Source organism: Rhinichthys klamathensis, unplaced genomic scaffold, assembly GCF_029890125.1.
Source record: "Rhinichthys klamathensis goyatoka isolate OS25496 unplaced genomic scaffold, OSU_Roscu_1.1 h1tg000008l_1, whole genome shotgun sequence".
Taxonomy (NCBI): domain Eukaryota; kingdom Metazoa; phylum Chordata; class Actinopteri; order Cypriniformes; family Leuciscidae; genus Rhinichthys; species Rhinichthys klamathensis.
In genome coordinates, this window is record NW_026606561.1 from 291412 (window position 1) to 314851 (window position 23440).

At 38.7% G+C, this 23440-nt stretch overlaps 1 protein-coding gene across 3 annotated transcripts; it reads left to right on the plus strand.

The window, feature by feature from the left end:
* Positions 1-328: 328 nt before the first annotated feature.
* On the plus strand, positions 329-22184 carry klhl24a (kelch-like family member 24a). 3 transcript variants are annotated; one of them, XM_056260137.1, is made up of 8 exons: positions 3262-3490; positions 4964-5844; positions 6596-6711; positions 8203-8387; positions 14760-14878; positions 19072-19260; positions 21610-21798; positions 21897-22184. In XM_056260137.1, exons 2-8 carry the CDS (start codon positions 5044-5046, stop codon positions 22095-22097), a joined length of 1800 nt encoding a protein of 599 aa, XP_056116112.1. In that variant the 5' UTR covers positions 3262-3490; positions 4964-5043; the 3' UTR covers positions 22098-22184. The 3 variants fall into 3 exon arrangements, with proteins under 3 accessions (XP_056116113.1, XP_056116112.1, XP_056116111.1); XM_056260136.1 differs by having other exon boundaries at positions 4995-5844; XM_056260138.1 differs by lacking the exons at positions 3262-3490; positions 4964-5844; positions 6596-6711 and adding an exon at positions 329-716.
* Positions 22185-23440: the final 1256 nt, after the last annotated feature.

The window sequence follows — 23440 nt, forward strand, 5'->3', positions numbered from 1 at the left end:
GTCGATAGTGCTGTTTTGTTCTCTAAATAAATTTACATTACAGGATTTTTACATGATTGTGTCTTTCTCCAATTTCCTATATGCATTCAATGTTTAACTTGAGGCACTTAGTCCTCCAAGTTAAACAATCAGTCCAAAAATAACAGTGTAAATGTTACGCAATAGTCCTGATTCTAGGAAGACATATCAATATTTATGCCTTGGTGCAAAATCCCAGTGTCATTCTGATCCTTTTAGCTGTGAAGTGATATTTACCCGTTTCTCTATCTCCACGGAAACGATCTACAAGCCTGTGACAGATCTGTCCCCTGAATCACTTACTACAGTCTGCAAGAAGAGAGAAGGAGAGACAAATTTACCTGTCCGTCGCTGTTTTTGCCTTGGATTGGACGCACAAACACGTGCCAAGAGATGGAAACTCTGATGGAGGGAAAGTCTAAGCTTTTCTACCTAGCTGAGGAAGACCTTTTTTTATCTCTGCTTTGTTCATTTGGCAATTGGTACAACAGGTCTGGTCGAGCTGAGCTTCACAGACGTTCCTCAAATTTTTCCAACTCCTCTGAAAGCCAAGCGGAGATGTTTGCGCACGAGTGGCATGGATTCATCCCTCCCTGCCACATGAAAGTGCTTGAGATGTGCCCCATTTTGGCCTTCCTGGCCATTCTGCTGACCACTCCGGTTCTTCTAATACGTATCCTGTCCCGCGTTGACCTGCGGCAGCAGACGCGTTTCCTCCTCCTGGCCAATCTTCTTTTCAGCGACCTACTGTTTGTTTGCATGAATATTCTTAGTGCCTGCATCAACTTATCCGGTGTGTTGATGACAGAGTGGCCGTGTGCCGTGCTGCTCTTCCTATCCGCGGTATTATACAGTTCTGGCGTACTAAGTATTACAGCAATGGTGATGGATACCTGCTTTGCTGTAATAGCACCCCTTCGCTACCTGGCAGTGTGGCCCGTGTCACGAACCTACGGAGCAGTTGCTGCCATCTGGGCCGTCTCAGTCTTTTTCCCTGCGGCAGCTGTTGGCATGTTTTTGTGGTACCATAGTACGGCCCCCTGCGCCCTCCACATCTGCTCCCTGCCTTTGCTGATGGTTTTGACTGTAAGCCACTTTCGCCCACTCTATGTCTCAATGTTGCTGACAGTCACCGGTATCATTTTCATCCTCCTTCTGGTGTTGTCTGGTTACCTCATCCTCTACTTTTATACACGTAATTCGGGTGTGTGGAAGGGCCAAGCCTCGTCCCGTGCTAAAGGAACATTTCTCATCCATTATCTCCACCTGTTCCTGGCTTTCTGTCCCCTGCTGGTTTTGGAGATCGAGCTGATGCTTTGCCACAATAGTGAGACTCTGGACCTCAGAGCAAGCCTGTGGATGTCCCTGGTGGTGTGTAACGTCTTACTCATCCTGCCCAAAGCCTTAGCTCCGTACCTGTATGGGCTACGCTATAGAGAACTGTGCGGCGTGTTGTTCCAGTTCTTTCGGCTGAATAGGCCAAGAACTATCACACCTGTGCTATAAAGATGCTTATTTTACCTGTGAAAAAGACATTTGAAAGGGTGTTGTTGAGCTTTAATTAACTCATTCAGTTAAAACCTTACATTTGATAGCTCCAATGATGCTCAACTGTGGTTTTGTTCACAAGAGGAAAGTAATAATATGAAATGCCTGAGAATATGTGTGAATATTCAAAAAGTTGTAGTTTATTTTGGTGTTATGTATTTACTTATGGTATTTTACACAATGCATTTTGTTACTAACACTTTTTATTTCTAGACTATCAATAAAAAAACTACTAAGTCATTTCCCAGCCTTCATATGCTTTGTTCAGAGTCTTGCACATGCATCAGATTTAGCCTCATACTATGACATCGCCTGTCTATAAACCCTATCAACTTACAAGAAGTGTAAGAGGCTTTGAAAATCGCTAATTTTATTTTATTTTTGATAACAGCTGTGGCTGAATCCAAGTTGCTATATTTTATTGCAGTGACTGTTGTAATAGTTCGACTGAAAGGCTGTGTAAACCATGGTAATTGTTATAAGGGCGACTAACCGAGCACCTGAAGCTTATGTAAAAATGGTTATTATACGTCTGGGTTATTTGAAAGGTTACTGAAAATGAATAAATAACACTTACCAGAGAAGTTTAAGTGTTAAAGTTAAACATTGTTTTCTCTCTCTCTCTCTCTCTCTCTCTCTCTCTCTCTCTCTCTCTCTCTCTCTCTCTCTCTCTCTCTCTCTCTCTCTCTCTCTCTCTCTCACTCACTCACTCACTCTCTCTCTCTCTCTCTCTCTCTCTCTCTCTCTCTCTCTCTCTCTCTCTCTCTCTCTCTCTCTCTCTCTCTCTCTCTCTCTCTTGTGTTCGTCTGATAAAAATGAACTTTACAAATGTCACTGCTGCTGCAAAATTCGATTCATATATTAAGGTTCTAATGGAAATTAATCCAAGAATACATAGGCCTATCCCTATTATTGTGATAAGTATAATACATTTGTGTAATATAATGTTTGTCTGTGCTGTGGGACACTGTTATAGGCTATGTCAGAAAATAATGCGCGCGAAACACCACCACAAGATGGCGGTGTTGATACAGTTTTTTAAAAGGATGATTTCTCCTTGTAGTTATGCTGGAAATAAAATGTTTTTTTTTTTTTTCAAACTAATATTCCTATAATTATTTGCATAGATCGCAATTTATATAATTCACATAATATTCCTTTTATCATTGGCATATTATCGAATTTAATATCAGGTAGATCAAGTATCTAGTCACGCGTGACGTTGTTTTTCCGTTTCTGTCAAGTGAAGTGAACTACCTGTTTTGTTAGTTTTTAATCAAGTCGGCTTTCTACAGTTACTGAAAGAAACGAACGCAATATCAACATCAGCCTTTTTAATATATTTACAAAAACACATGTAAATAAGTGAGACATGACTTTTTCTAATCTAAATAATTTGTTCTTGTAGTAGCCTACAAAATAATATGTATAATAACGTCAAACAACAGTATGGGCTTTACTACACTTGAAAAGGCTGTTTTGTTTTGCCGTAACAACATGACACATACTGTCTTCGTTCATATCATAATCAGGTTTTTGTTTGCAAACAACGGCCAGCCACATGGAAATTCTCCCGCACGGAATTCTGGGATATGATGTTCTTTTGCTGGTTTGAAGGACTGGAGATATGATGTTGATATGCCACCAGAACTACATTTCCCTATAAACACCCTGCAGAACAGCTGACACAACAGAAGACTAAAAGCTGTGTGTATACTTTCTTTGTGCCAGAACACGCAGAGAGCCACTATGAGACGGACGTTAACAAAGAAATCTTCACAGTGACAACACAAGTGCTCACGCTTTATGGAGCTATTTTTCAGAAACAAACTGGATTTGTTTGATTGTATTTACTTTTAAGGACCTCTACTCTTTGCTATATTGTTTTTGATGTTTTCCAGAAAGTTGGTCTCTTGGGGATAAGGTGAGAAAAATAATGCTGAAAAACTTTTCTGAACAACTTGAATGATTGAGAGATCATGTCAGTATAATGCGATATGATGTCAGTATTTGCGATATGATGAATGCGTTAACACTAGTATGTGCTTTTAAAGATTAATTCTGTCATGGTTGTTTATGGCGAGTTAACAAACAAGGATTTATTCAGGATATATAATCTATAGTATTATTATATGCTACTTATTCAGAAACTGCATGAAAATGTTTAGCCTGCCCTGGTCGACTATCTTGGACCAGCAACAAAATGGTTATACCAGGATGGTTATTTGGAACATAATATCTGGTCGACTTGCTTGTACCCTGCCTTTCTAGCCTTTTATAGAGTAGAATCACACATAATTGATCTCATTTCTATGAGGTCATCATTTCAGTCCACATGGGGCATGTTTAGATGTAGGGGAAATATTGAGCAACCGTCCATGTTCTTTTATTTCTACTTCCACAACAAAACAAACCTGAGTGACTTTTAAAAAAGATTGCGCAAACTCACTCTCCCCCTCTCTCACACACGCGCTCGCTCACGTTATCTCTCAGCAGTTCAAGAATCAAGAATCAGTTTTCCCTTTATATCAGTGCTATATTGCCTTGAGGAATATATTTGTTTAGTTTTTTGTTTTTACTGCTCACGACTTGACAAATTTCAGTGTGCTCTAGTAAAATTCACAGATATTTATGAACTACACATTTGTATTTTTTAAAATGTTGCTGGTTGTCATGACCCTTGTGACAGATCATAACACTTATAATACAATTGTAATTATAATAACACTTAAGTTAACATTTTACCTTAATAATAATGCTGAATTAATAATTAATTATTTGGTTTGGCAACAAAAACATAGACCCGGTTTCACAGACAAGGCTTAGAAGATTAAGCCAAGATTAGGCCTTAGTTCAATTAGGACATTTTAAAGAATTAGCTTTTATAAACATGCCTTAGAAAAATACATTACTGGTGGGCATCTTGAGACAAAACAATGGCACTGACATGTTTTAAGATATGTCAGTGCAAGTTGCTTTCAGTTAAACAGCTCAATGCATTTTAGTGTAGGACTAGGCTTAAGTCTTGTCTGTGATACCTGGGGTTATGGCTATAATAACAAATAATGATAGATTTGCAAAATAGTTGTTACTATTGAAATTCTCTTGAGCATGAACTTGACCTTTAGCCTCTGCATCAGGGTCAAAAAGTCACTTTGAAAGTGTGAGTCTGGCCATATTCTGTATGAAAGTAATAATCTAAGAGGTCAATAATATATGGCTGCAGTAGTTTCTTTCTCAGTAAGTGATAACAACATTTGAACCAGGTCTGTGGATTTCCTTTAAAATACAGACTGTAATGTTGTAGCAGGGGGGTACCATTCTCAAGAAGGTGGACCTCAGTAGGACTGAATACCACTTATAGTGTTTGTTGATTGTAACTGCTGTTCCTCTACAGGTGTTGATGGTTGCTGATTGTTTTCCTGCAGGCATTGATAGTGATTGTTAGTTGGTGAAGGACTCCTGTCGGATACAATCATGGTGCTCATTTTGGGTCGGCGTCTGAATCATGGCAACTCTGGTGGCGTGCCTGAATCGCCAGCAATCAAGCGTAAAATCTTTGAGATGGAGTCTAAGACCCTGAGCGAAGTGTTCAACTTCTCTTCCGGTTCCTCTCACTCTGAGAGCGTCCTCCAGGTCTTCAACGAATTCCGCGACAGCCGCCTCTTCACGGACGTGATCATCAGTGTCCAGGGGCGCCAGTTCCCCTGTCACCGTGCCGTGCTGTCGGCCTGTAGCAGCTACTTCCGTGCCATGTTCTGCAACGACCACAAGGAGAGCCACGAGATGCTGGTGGAGATCAACGGCATCCAGGCGGACGCTATGGACACGTTCCTGCAGTACGTTTACACCGGACATGCCTGCATCACCACACAGAACGTCCAGTTCCTCTTCGAGACCTCCAGCCTCTTCCAGATCGCCACTCTGCGGGATGCTTGCGCAAAATTCCTGGAGGAGCAGCTGGACCCCTGCAACTGCCTCGGTATCCAGCGCTTCGCAGATGCCCACTCTCTCAAACAGCTGGCCAGTCGTTGCCGTGCTTTCGCCTTGCTGAATTTTCCAGAGGTGGCTCAGCATGAGGAGTTTCTAGACCTCCACAAGGTTGAGCTGGAGGAATACTTGGCCAGCGACGAACTGTCCATTGGCAAGGAGGAGGTGGTGTTTGAGGCGGTGATGCATTGGGTCTACCACGGCGTGGAGTATCGCAGGCCCATGCTGAAAGATCTGCTGCAACATGTCCGACTGCCTCTGCTTCACCCCAACTATTTTGTCCAGACGGTGAGTGGCACATTCAAAGTCATTTGGACAGGTGGAGAAGCTCTTTTTTTTTTTTTTTTTTTTTTTTAACAAATCCAGACATGCTCTGCCGCTTAGATGTTTATAGAGTGCTATAGTGTTGTTGTATTTTTATAGGCCAACCTGGAAGCTAACATCACCCTGGTTCACTCAACAAAAACCCAATAGGATTTTTTTTTTTATGTCCCAGGCCACCTCTGTAGTCCAACTTTTTTCAAGACAAGTAAAAGGTTTTTAAAAAGTCGCAATGGGGAATTACTAATATATTTTAAGTTACAGAATAAAACGTGAAAATATCTTGAACTTGTTAGCCACAGACCTTATTTTAGGCATTTACCAAAAACAAATAAAAAAAAACCCATTGACTTCAGGACGATGGAACCATAAGTTATAAAATTCTACTTATTTCAGGGTTTTGACCTACAAAAAAAATGTCTTTGGGTATAGTATATGGTCGTAAAATTATGAAACTAGATAAAGCAAGGACTTGAGATTTGGCTATTTGCTGAGTTTTGCTCCAATTCAAAACACACTTAATCAACCAGCTAATCAAGATCCTGGGGTTCGCTTGAAAATTATCGGCAGGTGTGTTGAACTAGTCAGTTCAAGCTTTCTTTATTGTCATAATAGAACAAGATTATTTAAACAAGATAGCTGGACTCTACATGAAAGCAGATATGAGGAAACAGGTTTGAGGTCAAGCAATAAGATTGTGGTCATTTCTCTGCTGCAGGTGGAAGGTGATAAACTGATCCAGAATGCTCCAGAATGTTACCAACTGCTGCATGAAGCACGTCGCTACCATGTACTTGGCAATGAGATGATGTCACCACGTACAAGACCTCGCAGGTACGATGTAGTTTCTGATCAAAAATTGGTCAATGAGATGTCAGATCACATTGACCGCATTGCTCATGAAATATTTTTTTCTTCATGTGAAGGACTAAAATAACATGCATTTTACAGAGAAAATTAAACCGCTGAACACTGAACATTTGAGGATGAGATGTAGAACATTATTTATGATGACCTTGAATTTTACATGCAACAATTAACTCAATGACACATCAAATAAAAATGCACTCATGTTGACTCGGAGTTCACGCTTTACTGGAAAATCCACTACAGCTGAACAAATTGAAGGCACATGATTCTGTTTGAAATACGAAGTTATTATAAACGTTGACTGTTTTGTAATTCATTTTCTTTATCAGTATTGCTTATTCTTTTTGAATTTGAACAAACCCCTTAAACCCAAAGTATACTTCAGTTTTATGCGCTTTTTGCCTTTAACCTCGACTTTGAAACAATGGCCTGGGCCAGTGTTGCCATTAATCAGTAAAAAAATGATTGGACCTGAAAAATCCCATTGACTTGCATTGCAGGAGGGACGTCATATCTAGGAACCCCACTACAACCACTCAAAACACACTGTGTCTGTGACTTTTGCATGGGCGGGCACCACTCACGGTTTTCTTCCAGAGAGCAAATGTAATCCATTTCTACATACTCACTCGATTAATCATGAGTGACGAGGACATTAGGTACTTTTGTTTAGAGAAAGAATTCATTTAAAAGAGGGCTCGGCATTAATTAAAAAAAAAGTCTTTGTTTAGTGGCAGCATGTCTTATTTTGGAGGCAGTATTTATTTAGGGAAATATCTGTGTTTGGAGGAAGTATCTGTATTTTTAGATTACTGTCTTTATAGCAGTCAGATGTGGGGAGCCGTAATCTGTACTGGAAGGCAGTATCTTAATATGGACTTTCTGTATTTAGATTCAATATCCTAATATGGGGTCTGTATCTGTATTTAGAAGCCGTATCTGTGTTCTGCATGTGTTATCTGTGTTTGGAGTTAGTATCTTGCATTGGGTGCTGAAAATGTATGAGCTTGTTTTCAGACATTCCACTCTGCCATAAAACCTCTGTCAAAATCATATTTCAAAATGATTTAGTGATTTAAAAACGCACACATTCAGCCCAGAGAAACCACAAATGCAAAACATTCACTGTTCAGGACTTAAGTTAATGTCTGCACTAAACGCACATAGAATGTTAACATTGTCGCATAGTGTATTTCAGACGGCTGTTTGTGTTTGGTTGGGGGTTTTGGCTTGTTCAGGTCAGAATTCTCAAACACAACATTGAATGTTATTTTAAAAGAAAAACACACATGAAAGTGTCTAGGAAGAGTATTATTTTTCCAATGAATCATTGCAGAAGCTCATTGTACCTTAGGCATGGAATGAAGCTTAACCACATCCTGATGCTGTCATCTCTTTATTTCTCCACTTCCAAGCTCATGCTTATCTAAAGATATTGTTTCTTCCTATCTGCAGGTCCACTGGTTTCTCTGAGGTCATTGTGGTGGTGGGTGGCTGTGAGCGAGTGGGGGGGTTCAATCTGCCATACACAGAATGTTACGACCCTGTGACGGGAGAGTGGACATCTCTTGCTAAACACCCCGAGTACACGAAGTCTGAGTATGCTGTATGTGCCCTCCGCAACGACATTCTTGTGTCAGGTGAGACCCTCATATTCCCGCCTCACAAATTATAAATTGAAAAATATTGTTTTCTATTTTCGGGTACCCCCATCAACAGTAAATTCTCATTGGTTCAAAACCCTTGTCATAACTGTATATGTAACACCCTATATGTTCTAAATGGTTATGATTTTGTCACATGAGGCTTCATTTTAGGGCATGGTGATATTTGCCATACTTTTAGTACTGTGTGTCCTGTACTTGGTCACAGTGACTGATTAGCAAGAGGCTAGTTCTGCAGAACCTCCCTCTCTCTCTCTCTCTCTCTCTCTCTCTCTCTCTCTCTCTCTCTCTCTCTCTCTCTCTCTCTCTCTCTCTCTCTCTCTCTCTCTCTCTCTCTCTCTCTCTCTCTCTCTCTCTCTCTCTCTCTCTCTCTCTCTCTCTCTCTCTCTCTCTCTCTCTCTCTCTCTCTCTAGCTGTGTTGTTGGCACAGGCATGTGGAACTTCCTATAAATGTAGATTTACATGTTAGAGAGGAGTCTTGATGTCTGCTTGGAACATAAATTACATCTAACCCTATTTATGAGTAATGCTGACAAGAATATTTAGACTCGATTGATTTTTGCAGTTTGAACTGTTTTGATTAATTTTACTGTTAAAAACAAAAAACATTTGAAATGTCCAAATTCTGATAAGTCTATCACTGTTTGATCTGTGGGGGGAAAGTGGGCTGCAACTTTAAGTAGTCAGACATGATGTCCAGTTGACGGGTTAAAAACTGAAAAAAGAAAAATCAGTTTTGAGGACTGGACCCAAGCCGTAATGGGGATTAGAATGTCACTTGGGAATGGGCTCTTAAAGGAATATTCACCCAAAAATTAAAATTTTCCCATAATTTACTCACACTCAAGCCATCCTACAGCAGTGTATATGACTTTCTTCTTTCATCCGAACACAATCAGAGCTCTTCCCAGCTTTGTAATGGCATTGAATCGAGCCCGAGTTTTTAAAGCTCCAAAAAGCGCATCCATCCATCCATAGAAGAAGTAATCAAGACTCCAGGGGGTTAATAAATGCCTTCTGAAGTGATGTGTTTTTGTAAGAAAAACACCCATATTTAAAACCTTATAAAGTATAATCACTGGTATCTGTGAACGGCCGTACGTACGTACGTACGTACGTACGTACGTTCTCAAGAGAGTCGAGTTCCGGCAGAAGGGTGACCTCTGATCCGAGGTAGGATGTAGCTCCTCTTCTGTTATATCGAAATCCTCCAACATTTTTCTTTAAAATTTCTTGTTTTAGACTACTTATTTGTGATCTGCGTTTTGTTTGGCTCTATCCTCTGCGATAGCGGATTCCGCATCAATTCTCACCTAAGCTTATGCTACGGCTACTTTAATCCACTCAGAATACATTAATACTTCCATAGCAACACCCTGGCAACCCTACACACCATCCTGACTGGCACCATCCTGGCATGAGCAAGCACCACTCACATTCCCAGAGAATGAGCTTTTAAGGTATCATGCTAGTAAGCAACCATTCAGAACACCGTAGCAAGTTCCTAAAATCCGCATAGTAACATGTTTTATACCACTTTAGTAACTCCATAGCAACACCCTTTCAACCATACACACCATCCTGGCGTTGTGGCAGTGCCTTGTGCATTAGCAAGCACCACTCTCATTTTCTTCAAACAATGTAACCCTCTACTTTTAAATGCATTGTTCAGTTGAGCTTCATTTGAACAAATTCTGTTAGGGATGGGTTGGGCAAATTAGTCCTGGGCTTTCTGTGGTGAGTTGAGGGCTTTTAGCAAATGCCTTGTTTGTGAGGACATTTCTAGAACAGCTGTTTATGATTCGATGAAAATCGGAAACAACAGCTGCCTCTGTGACCAGCTAGTGTGTCAAGGGCTGTTCTCACTGGCAAACTCTAGCGTTCTATTGGCTGAGAGCTTAGGTCATTTTAAACTCTAAACTGGCACAGCCAAGCGGCTTCTTAAGGGAGTATTTGTGCCAAAAGTTTCAGAATAGTTCCAGGAATGATCTGCAGATGTTGGTGAAGTTATTGCATTACGTCATCCAGTGCCCAAAGGTTATGTCTATGTATACAGGTCATGCACTCGAGGAATTTCTATAACGCTGACGTTTTTATACATTTCAACTTGATCTAAACTTTTAGGTCATGTGTGTGTTTTTGTTTACACAAGCTAGATGTAATAACCAGGAACTCTGAATTGTATAATTCTTATTATTCTCCTTCTAGAGCCATTATTTAGTGCTTTAAAAATATAAAGTAGTAAGGAGTGTGAGACTGATTTCCATGAATAGAGCTGTGTTTTTGAGCTCATGATCTCACGTGTCAGGATTGCCCTTCTCTCTCTCACACACACATACACGCTACTTATTGCTGTTCTCGTGTGCACGTGCAGTTGGCCGGCCTCCAGTATTAGGTTCAGAGGCCCTTTACTAAATCTGTCCCTCTCCTCTGTCAGAAGTCATATCCTACAGGCTTGGTGGTTCAGCTGTCTTTGATAAACATTACTCTTGCAGAACCGGTAAGAATTTGCAGTTAATGAGCTTTTGCTTTCGGTTTATTGCATACAAATACAATCAAAGTGTGTACAAGTAAATAAACTTGAAATACACTAAAGTACCCTGCATTTTGGACAGTTTGTATGGTGTTAAATTACTTGCCAAATAATCTGTCATGGGAGCCCTTTATTTGCATTTCTTATTTTTTTTATTTATCCTTTATTTTACCAGGTGATGTCCCGTTGAGATATTCAAATCTCTTTTACAAGGGAGCCCTTCTTCAGAAGAGCCTCAAAATAAAAATTGCCATCATTCTCACCCTCATATTATTCCAAACCTGTATGACTTTCTTTCTTCTACAAAACTGCATTGGACCCCATAGACCTTTATTTTATGGACAAAAATATATTATATCTTTTTTTTAAATACCATATTTTGTGTTTCACAGAAGAAAGAAAAGCATACAGGTTTGCAATGGCATAATAATGAGTAAATAAATATATGCTTTCTCGCTTGACGTTTGAATGATCTGGTGCTTCCTGTTCACGGTTGTCCATTTTAGGAGGCTAATGAAGAGGGCCGTCACTAAACAATAAACATAAATCATATAGAGAGAACCACTCTATTAATGCCATTGCATAATGCAAATGTACTTATTATATACATGTGTAACCAACTCAAATAAAAGATTCCTTTTTTCAGGATTATTGATAAGGGTTAATGCCCGTCGAGGTGTCCATTGTCCGGTATTAATGGACGACAGAGAGGCGTGGGTTGCCTCCGCCGAAGTCCATTAATACCTAGACAATGGACACCTCGACGGGCATTAACCCGCTTATACCATGGTCACTTGCCAAATAACACAATTTTTAAAACATTAGTTTATATTTTAATTAGTTTTACAATCGAAATCTAAAGTTTTTACAAACAATAACTTGGTTTCCCTGGTTACGCCTGACGGTTTATTTAGCAACCGGAGATATTTATAGTCCGCTCAGCTCGTAGAACCCTTCAGTTTAGCTAACTTACGAGCCAGAAAGTTAAAGTGTTTTTTTTTTCATGTAAGTTAGGCTTGTCTAGCCATGGGCGTTACACTTTTGTTTGTTTTTTAAAACCTATAATTAAAACACACAGTAGGCATAGTATAACGGCTAACTAGATGTTTGTTTTACTTTACTTTGACTGCCTGTTGCTATGGTTACTCACAGCTGATGTAGCCAGCGCATTTATTTATTAATATCGAACGGTAAACGGTCAATTTCACCAGAACTCCTTTACTAGGTGTCCTCTATCACTTTTTAATGGACACCCTGCAGCCAATCAGAATCGAGTATTCACCCAGACCATGGTGTAACATTAATTATTTTTCTACAGACAGTGAACTAAATGAAATTGTACAGTTTCACAATTAAAGGAATAGAATTAAATATTTACATATTTTTTTATAAGGCAGTTTGAATGCGTGTTCATGGCAGTGTTGACAATTCCGCTACTTTTATACTGTTGACATGGGTTTTTTTGTTTTCCCCGTAGTCTGCGGGTTGTAGCGAACCAAGTCCACCCCCAAACCACGGGAGCACGATTTTTACCACACAGAACCCAATTTTTACAGAGTATCCTCACTGAACACGATTGGGCTACTGGACATGGTTTTGGCCACAATCAGGCAGGTTTCCGAATTGCAAGTGGGCTGGTTTTGTTATGAAAACCTGGCAACCCTGGTCTAGGGAACCATACTTATTGACTATATTGTGTATGCCAAGATCCAATACTGTTTCTGACTTGATGTTTGCAATGATTTTGCAAGAAATGTTATGAATGCTGAAAAGAATTGTATTTTTGTAAAATATTAAAATTGGCAACCAATTTAGCACTTATCCAAGCCCTAAATGTGCTTCAAATCCATTTAGGATAATCCTAAATGTTTTAAGCTACATCCCTTAAGCATGTCTAGCAATGTTTCTGCTAATGAGTAGCTTTACTGTTCACCTGCAGGTTTTGCATCCTGTTTTTAAGCAATCTCTGTGACAACGTGAAGTCTCGGCAGGAGACTGACTCCATCTTAAATGCTGGTTTGTCCGGTCTTCAGTCTGAATGAATGTCACAAAGGCCTGATGTTTTTTGTCAGGGGATATTTATGACAGAAGAGCAAACTAAAAGGACTGGTTCCAGGCTTTATTATATTTACTCAGTATTAGAGGAAATGACAAACACATCCTCTTTAATTAGACAGAGATTTTGACTCTGCCTTTGTTTACCAGACAGTTGCTCAGCTATTCCGCTAATGGAGTTTATGAGCACTTTAGTTCTTACTGTGGTGCTCGTACTTCCTCAAAAACCCCTGCTTTTTCTTTCTTTGGGCTTCCCCTTTCTCCTTTTTTTTCTCTGCTGCTTATTTTTAGTATGTTTACTCTTAAATGCATGTGCGTTCAATTATATAAGCTAAAAGGCAAAGTCTTATGATAACAGCGTTTCCTGCACCGAAAATAGTTGAATGAAGGTGTTGCCAAGATGCCCAGCTAGTGCACCAACTTAACTTGAAGGGACTCTGAGAGGGAGGAAGGGCCTCATGTGCTATTTGAGAACTTCTGACACCTACATTAGCTAAGTCTATGAACAGAATTAAAGTGGAACGGCCTGCTGCCAGGTCTTTAGCGTGTGTGGGAGAGAAGGACTGTCAGAGCTTGCCTCAGACCTGCTGTTTGTATGATAACCAGCCATTTGGGTCAGATGTGAAGTGGCACAGAATAGAACAGCCCTCAGCAGGTTTAGATAAACATATATGACAACAAGAAAGGATGTTCAGATCAGAGGGAGCATTTCTGTTTAACAGGAACACAAGTGAAGCACTGTGGTTTGTGTAATTACAGACATTGTGTCTTCTCAAACTGAGAACTAAAAACATGTTTGTGGGTTTGCAATGTTGAAATTCTTGACCACAAAAAAAAAAAAGCTGCTAGTGGTTGATAACTAAACAGTGGCCCCAAAAAGTATTTGGACACTTAAAGGAATAGTTCACCCAAAAATGAAAGTATTCTCATCATTACTCACTCGTGCCATCCCTTATGTATATGAGTTTCTTTCTTCAGATAAACGCGATGAAAATTTTTAGGAAAATATTCCATCTCTGTAAGTCCAAATAATGGCATTGAATGGGTGCTGCTTGTTTGACACTTGGAAAAACCCATATTATAGCATTGTGAAGCTCACAAGAGAAATGGTGGTCCTCTGTGCTTCCGTGTTACTTCTCGTGAGAGCTTCACGACTCGCTTACATCACAACGTCCCTCTCATGAACGCTCGTATGACTGTAGACCAGAAGCAATGCTTTATAATTTAACAAAGTAAAAAAGAAAAATACTTATTTTCTTAGACACACACACAGAGACAGACCTATCGTTTTCTTTCAGAAGACATTGATTCTTCCACTGGGGTCCTATGGATTGCCATCACGATCGTTGTTTGTGGGGGGTTTTTGTTCTCTGCATTTCACCCATCCAAGTGCGCACACACAGCAGTGAGTTTTAAACACACACACACACACACACACTGAGCAGTGGGCAGCCATTTTTACTGCGGCACCTGGGGAGTGATTGGGGGTTAGGTGCCTTGCTCAAGTGCACCTCAGTTGTGGGTAATGAGAGGGGAAGAGAGCACTGTTCATTCACTCCCCCCACCTTAATTTCCTGCCGGTACTGAGACTCGAAACCCGTGACCTTCTTCGGGTTACAAGTCAGACTCTATAACCATTAGGCCACAACTGCCTGATGCAGTTTTTGATATAAATTTGTCCCCAAAATAAGGTTAAGTTGGTGTACAAACACACAGAGCCTGCTCTTGCTGCTTGGTAATGTTTTGGTTATTATTTACAGGTGGACGCATCAACAGCAGTTACGTGTGGATGTATAACTCCCAGCTCAACGTCTGGATCAGAGTGGCCTCTCTTAATAAGGGGCGCTGGAGACACAAGATGACCGTCCTACTGGGGAAGGTGAGAGAGAGAGAGTGTGGTGTGCATATGTGTGAGTGTTTCCAGTCCCAGTGTCCCATTTCCTAAATCAGAGGAACACATCCTTTAGAGCAGTGTAACTGTTTGGAGAAAATTATGCAGGATTTGCTTTGTGTTGCACGGGTTACACATCTAATGTACTAAAATATTTGTGATTTCAATGTTGCTTGGACATTTTTTTAATTGGTTCAAATACATGGCTACTTTTTAGAAATTAAATTTTAACTTCCATAATGCTTTAGTTACATTTTTATTTATTTATTTATCTTTTTTTCCCCCCACCCTTCCTTTGATTTTCCTTATCATAATTAGCCCTGTAATGTAGTTCCCCTGAATTCTTCTTATCTTTCTTCTCCCTAATCTTCAAATATTTCAGCTTAATACACTTAATGTTTGCTCCACTTACTTTCGACTCCAGCAAATGTTTTTGTGGACAATTTCAGCCTTTGATGTGCCATATAATTAAAATTAACAAATGACAATCTCTTGCTGCAGTTGGTTTCCTCTCTTGTGTGTATTTGGTAAAACGTGTTAACCATTCATTAAAGAAGAATAGACCAATAACAACACATTATCCATATTTAAATCAATTATGCATACAGAAAGAACAATTTCAGTAAAGATCATTTTATTTTCCAGTACAAACAAATAAACAACTAAACGGGAACAAATTGCATAAGATATTTAAAAAACAAATTGTATCCTATTGTCAAATTTTTCTTTTTTGTTTTACAGCATTTAGTGTGGTTTATGCTTAAAACGAGACAAAAACAATTGGTAACACTTTACTTAAAGCCTTTATGTATAAGGCATTACGTGTTATAATGTGTTATATTGTTTCATAAATAATTGTAACCAAAGTTAAAATGCATTATAATATTCACAGATTCTTTGTTAAATAATGCATTATACTTTCTATAGGTATATTAAAACTGTGGTTACAATTATTCATGAGACCATACAATTCATTAAAGGGTGCATTGCAAGGCATAATTAATGCATTAAAATACTAATCTAATGCATTATTTTATATTTAACTTTAAGTAAAGTGTTACCAAACAATTTGACCGTTTTTGCAGCATGAAACTTTACATTATAAATTAATCAGTGCAGATTTTTTTTAAAAAAGTGTACAGTTGTCACTTAGGCATTGTAATATCCAGGCTTTCAGTGCGTGTTTAGGACTGATGTTACGATCAGATGTTTACAGCTCTAATCAGATTGTGCTGTTGTAATCTGACCTCATTTGATTGATAATTATGTAGAAATTAGCTGTCCCGTTATTGTATGTTTTATTTGTCTTATGCAGAATCAAGATCCTCTTTCTGTAATTACTCATGAAAAGTGTTTTGATGGTCTTTTGATACTGTATTCAATTTTGGGTGTTTGTAAATGTTTGAGACATATGCATTTCATTACACATGCTGGGGGTATAACATTCTGCCTGCTTGGATGTAATAGATTTCTTCTGTTCGTACACCCAGAGAGGCATAGACACGCACATAAAGATCTCTTGAGAATCTGTTTTCCTTGGAAAACAGTTGTTATTCTCTCTCTTCCTCTATGTGTGTTTATCTGTCCGCCCAGTGCCTGTCCTCCTCTTTGGTTGTTTACAGCACGTTTGCATGATTTACAGGATGTTTGTAGTTGCTTTAAAATGGAAACTCATTTGAAATCCTCCTTTTTTTTTAAAAAAGTAGTTCACCCAAAAATAGAAATTTTGTTCATATTTAAGGCCCCGGTGTACTCACGGCAACGTTCCTTGTAGTTCTTTGCTTAGGGGTAAAACGAAGTTCAAAATAAGTGAGCAACGATATACTGTACTGTTAGCGAACATCTGACGCCACCCACACTGCTGAGAGCAACGGTTAGATGAATATGTATTATGTGCTGTGCGCTTTCCTTTCAATAACAAAATAAACTCACAACAAAATTGGGAAAACGCCAAGCATTTTAGTGAAGCACAAGAAAAGCATCTGATCATAGCAACGTGGATATGTTTGCACAAGCTCTGCAATTCGGCACTCTAGTAAAGTCACATTTATTTATATAGCACTTTATTCAATAGATTGCTTACAATCAAGCAGCTTTACTGTATTTAAACATGGAAAAACAGTGTCAGTGTCTCGTTTCATCAGAAGTACAACTTCATTTTCTACTATAAAGCAGCTCTCCAGTGTGTTGACCACGACGGACTGAACAGGATAAATGAACTGGAAAAGATTTTGACGTGAAAGAAGGTGGAGCCTCAGCGCACACCTACTTATTACGTAATCGCCACAGACCAATGGTAATACAAAGGTGTTTACCAGCCGTAGCAAACTTTTCCGGAGAGTTAGCTTTGGCAAGCTGTTTCAAACTCCCAGAACGAACTTCATTTTGGCCTGATATTGTTCGAAATGACGTCACATCAGTTCTTGTTTCGATTCTGCTTGAAGTGTATCTGAGCCTGTACTCACTCTCATGTTGTTCCAAACCCGTATGACTTTTTCTTCAGGGGAACGCAATTTAAAAAAAAACCTCTGTAATGCTCATTAACAGGTTCACAAATTTTTTTTATGGGGTCTACTAGAATACATAAATTATTTTTCAAAACTCGTTATTTTTCTTATAATTTACATTGTTGCAACACCTGTTTTCACCCTCTGTCTGAACGCTCAGTTTTAAAACGCTGAACGCTTCTGAAAAGCGTAGTCTGACTGGTCAGTCGGGCCCATGTCATAACTGTATGAGGAACAACTAAGAAGTTTGTTGATTGCCAGTGACGTAGCAGGCTCACTGTGACCCCATTGACACATTGCGGGTCCCTGTCCCCACTGGGCCGGTATAAACTCTACACCACTGTCTTTGTGCTCCACGAAAAAAGTCAGTCACACATGTTTGGAATGACATTTAGTCAATGAGTTTAGTCATGAGTTAGTCAATTGTGACAGAATTTATGTTTTCTGGTGAACTATCCCTTACATATTTAATTCATTCCATCTTCCATTCGATTTTTTTTTCTATAGGTTTTCTTTTAAATGGATAGCTCACCCAAAAATGAAAATTGTCATCATTTACTCACCCTCACATTGTTCAAAACCTGTATGGATTTCTTTCTTCTGATGAACACTGCTGAAAAGAAGATATTTTGAAGAATGTCAGTAACCAAACAGTTGATGGGCCCCATTGACTTCCATAGTATGGAAAAAAAATACTATGGAAGTCAATGGGGCCCATCAACTGTTTGGTTACCCATATTCCTCAAAATATCATCTTTTGTGTTCAGCAGAAGAAAGAAATTCATACAGGTTTGGAACATTTTTGGGTGAACTATCCCAAGCATTTCATTTAGTGTTATTTGTTACATGTTGTTATGCCCACATTTGTACTGCAGAGGCATTTTTTTGGTTCTTGTATGCAGGTGGTGTCATTTTAAAGACTCTCCTAATTTCCGAAGAACCTCTTTATTGTTTTGCTGAAATATGATCACCTGCACTTACAGGATAGCAACTACAATTCAAAGAATGAGTCAGCCATCTAACATGATTTCATTCCATCTACCTTTATATCCATCCATCATTCTCTTATCTTGTTTGTGCCTTCCTGTATAAAATGATTTGTTATTAGCGTGCAAAGATAGTGGGGTTCAAATTCTTATCCTATTTATTTATTAATTTTTACCAAGGCAAATTGGTATGAATGCCATTTGTCACTGAGGACAGGGTGTGACAGAGTTTAAATCATTAGAGAGCGTGAATGAGAGAACTTTACTCTCCTAGGTCAGAGGTCATCTGTCTGTATGTGTGTTTGCACATGAATTTAGGCCTAAGGCAACTGCAATCTGTTGAACAGGTTTCCCGTTTAACAGCTTTAATGTAGGTTGGTGTCGTCATGTTGTTATCCTGGCTCCTCCACATTTCCTCTGCGGTGTCAGTTTGAGGATATAGAGGTTTGTGGAGAGGATATGAGGAGTGTTTGTTTTTGAGTGGCTACAGAGACCATTTTTATATTGTCCTTGAACATCAGCCATGAGCTAGGGAAAAGATAGTGTTGATTTATTTAAGATCTCTGTGATGGATTACATGACAAATAAATAATTGAATACACACCCATATATAGGCCTATATATATATATATATATATATATATATATATATATATATATATTTCATATCTGTATATGTATCCTGCAGGTGTATGCAGTTGGAGGTTATGATGGGCAGTGTTGTCTCAGTAACGTGGAGGTGTATGACTCCTTCTCCAACCGCTGGACCGAGGTGGCCCCTATGAAAGAAGCCGTCTACTCTCCGGCGGTCACCAGCTGTGCGGGAAAACTCTTCGTCATCGGAGGACAACCTGATGAAAACGGCTGCTCCAATAAGGTGACTGAGAAACGGCACTAAACAAACACACAATATAAAATTAGGCAGAGCTGATCCAAAACAAAAATCTTTGGTCTTTAATCTTCAGCTTAAGCACGGATAATGCAGTTGATGCCAGGTGACTTTTAAGTGGTGGCAGACCCTTCCAATGAGTGCTCTTGACTAGCTGCATTAAAGGGAAAAAAAAGTATTGGTGTCATTTGTTTATTAAAAACTGACATAGATGATGCCTTTCATCAAATAAAAACTGCTTTTTTGCCTTGTCCTTCCTTTCCTCAAAGGAAGTTACCTGGAATAAACCACATGCTCATTCCAACTTGAAAAGATTAGTCACGTCTAAATGATACTGTCATGTTTTTTTCCTCCTTGACGCAATGCCTTATGAAGCAAATAGACCATTACCAGAGCAAGAGAGTTTAACTAACCTGTAACGCACGCCTTGTTTACACCTGGTATTAAGATGCGTTTAGACGATCGGATCACAAGTAGACGAAGCAGACACATACCTGTTTGAGATCTTTCAATCTAATGGACAAACTATGCTCCCTCAATTTAAATATGAATGCGCCCAGAGACGACGCAAAAACATACGGAGAACATCAGATTTAGTTTCTGCTCTGACAGTCGCAAGACCACGCCGAACGCTGTGAGTGCGTGTTAGAAATCAGGAATTGTGAGAGAACATTGTGCTTGGTGCGTTTTTCCTCTTCAAGCCAAACTTGGGTCTCGAGCCGACAAACGTTTAAATACTGTCTGGCTAGCACGCTTCCCATAATGTTTAAGCATTCGGTCAGTAGGCGGAGAGTTGGAGGTCTTTTGTGGCTGTTCGAACGCATTCGACGCAACGAAAGCAGTCCGGTCAAAATGCGTTTTCGACTACCTCTGGAAGAGGTTTGAATATATTTTAAAATGTTATTTATTCCTGACAAATAATTTTCAGTGTCATTACTCCAGTCTTCAGTGTCACATGATCGTTCAGAAATCATTCTAATATGCTGATTTGTTGCTCAAGAAACATTCTTAATATTATCAATGATGAAAACAGTTGCTTAGTATTTTTGTGGAAAACTTTTCCGGATTATTTTGAATATAAGGTTCAAAAGAACAGCATTTAGTTGGTATAGAAATCTTTTGTTTTGTTATAAATGGTTTTTACTGTAACATTTGATAACTCTTGCTGAACGAGCATTAATGTAAACAAAAAGTGATAACCCCAGACTTTTGGGTATGAGAAGGGTCCTGCTAAGCTCACCTTTATTTTGTGCCTCGCAACCCCTCGAGTGTGGGCATCTTTTTGAACAGAAGGGCTGCTAATGGCAGGGCAGATGGGGAGTGAATGTGTGTGTTTGTGCAGGTGGTCTGTAACCGAGTGAACAGGTGGACCTCCGTCGTGAGCTTATTGTCCTCAGACACTGGTGCCATCTCGGATAACATCTCACATAGGTTTCTCTCATTGATTTTTCTAGTGCTCAGATTACTGCATTCTTTACTTGCCATATGGAACAGAAAGAGAAGGAGCTGATCTAGTTTAATACAAAGCTCTCTTCCACAAAATGAGTTTCCAAATGGTGTCTGCTCGACAATACATCTTTACTCTCTGTCAGAGTGCGTGTCTTCGGTGACATCCAGATTGTCATGCTTTTTTAAATCTATACATCAGCTTGAAAGATTGCTTGCACTGAAGAATGCATATATTTAATACTAGTTGGTTCTGTTTCCTCACCCTCAGGGCCTGTTCTCTGGTTTCAGCTCAATATATTTGGCATTACGCTGATGGCAATGAGGAAATTGTGAATATGGTAGTTGATCACTGTTATAACACCTGCATATTCATGTAAAAAAAAAAGGAACTTTTGTGTGAGTTTAATTTCTACACACAGGAACAAGAATATATAAAAATGCATGTGTGTTTATGTATACCATGTATGAGTGTGTGTGTGTGTGTATATATATATATATAATTATTTTTTTATTTTGGATTTAGTTCTTCTGGAGTTTGGATTTAGTTCTTCTGGAGTTTAAATAACTATATTTATTTGATTCATTGACAATAATTAATTGAAATAGTTGAAATATAAATATTACTGTAGAAAAAAAAAGTTGCCTAGTTAACTGTAATAAGTGAATAAAACTGAAATTTAAAAAATGACATCTTCATAAACATAAAAGAATAACTTAAAACTAATAATAATAATGACATAATGACATGATAACGTCACAAAAGATTACTATTGTATATAAATAATATTATAATAACACTATTAAATGAAGTACTTTATATAGTTTAGAATTTGAATCCTTTTATAACACACACTTTTTCTGTTCTTTCTACACAAATATGTGTTTCAGGTCCAGTGTTATGACCCAGAGACAGACAGCTGGCAGTTGAGGGCGTGTATTCCCTTCACCAAACCCAATATTTCAGCCGTTTCTCTCAATAACGTCATCTACGTGTGCGGGGGCCTCACCAAGTCCATCTACTGCTACGATCCTTCACAGGACCACTGGATGCATGTGGGCCACTCCTTCAGCAGACAGGTACCTGAAGCACAGCTGCTAATAAACCAAAAAGTCAAACGTTCCTGTCATTTTGTCCCATATACTGATTTTATTATTGTATGTCTGTGTGTGTTTAGGAGAGTTGCGGGATATCAATTTGTAACGGAAAGATCTACATCCTGGGTGGACGGGGAGAACATGGGGACGCATCTGACAACATTGTGTGCTATGACCCGGCCTCTGGCATCATCACATCCACGGCTGCTATGCCTCGTCCTATCTCCTACCATGGCTGTGTTACCATACACCGTTTCAGTGAGAAACAACGCAAAGCCTGATAGCATCCACTAACGCACATGCGAACTCCCGAACATGGCCTCGTCTGAACATGCATAACCAGATGTGCTCTTTTCATCATGCCAAAGCTGTTTGGCAGAGTTTCCTGCATTCGTTTCTCTGGAAGACGGATGTTATGCATAACCTTCCTCATAGCTGAAATGCATTTAGATAGTAAATGAAAACTATGAAAAATATTTCTGTTAATGGACACTTCTCACATTTCTCAGTTCTCAGACGTGGAAGTCATCAAAGTGGTGAAGGGGAGATGACAGGAAATATAATTTATGTATTCCTGTTTGCTCCAATAACAAAATAAAAAATCCGTGATGGCGCTTCCACGACTTTCCAAAAGAGGGAAAAAATATAGAGAGTCTGATTACAGCAGTCAGAAGAGAGAAAGATGTCAAATTTGCCGTTCATTTCTTAGCCGTTGTATTATAAACACCCTTGCAAAAGTGTTGATTCGTTTTTTATTTACTGCCGATGTAATGTAAAACACATAAATTATAGCATTATACATTTAAGAAAAAAAAAGAAAATATGAACAACTTTACTAGATTTGTGATGTTGATTACTGTGGAAACTCATCATCATCACAGTCTGTGAAAATGGTCCATTGAAATAAATCTGAAATAAAATAAAATGTAAATATTAGTTGAAACTAAAACTAAAATAATAAAACGATTAAACCTGAATAGCAACATAAAAAAAGTAACAAAATGACAAAAGCTCATAATGAAATTACTAAACATTAAACTAAAATTAACATGAACATTTAAAAATATAAAAATAAAAGCTAAATATTGATAACTAAAATAACACAGATTCAGAGAATGTGTCAAATCTGATGGAGTAATCGCTTAGATGCTGTGATGCTGCCATTTTTTTCTTTCTTTTTTATTTGTAAATGTACATTTGTTTATGCCTTAAACCTTTTTATTTCTGTTATTATTACTGTTGTTTTCTATCATTACTCCTAAATTTTGACAACGATTTCTTGACATGGAGAAGTAGTCTGCAGACCGAAACGCGCTATTTACTCTTTCTACATCATATTAAACCTCTGAGCTTATTTAATAAAAGAAAGCACTTAAATAATACATCAAACATGCTGTAAGAGGTTTTCATAAGGAGGTTTTTGTGTTCTAAGCACTTGAAAACCTAAGGCTCATAGCAGGAGCTCAGTGATGGACAGCTCTGATTTAGGTCAATGAAATGTCACGTCTGGTTCTTTTAGGTTCTTGATGAACCGTACAGCTGTGAATTATTGTATTTTTTTTTCTTCTTTGTATCATATCTGTATTTAAGCATCTCATCATCTTTGTGACAACCAGGACGTGCC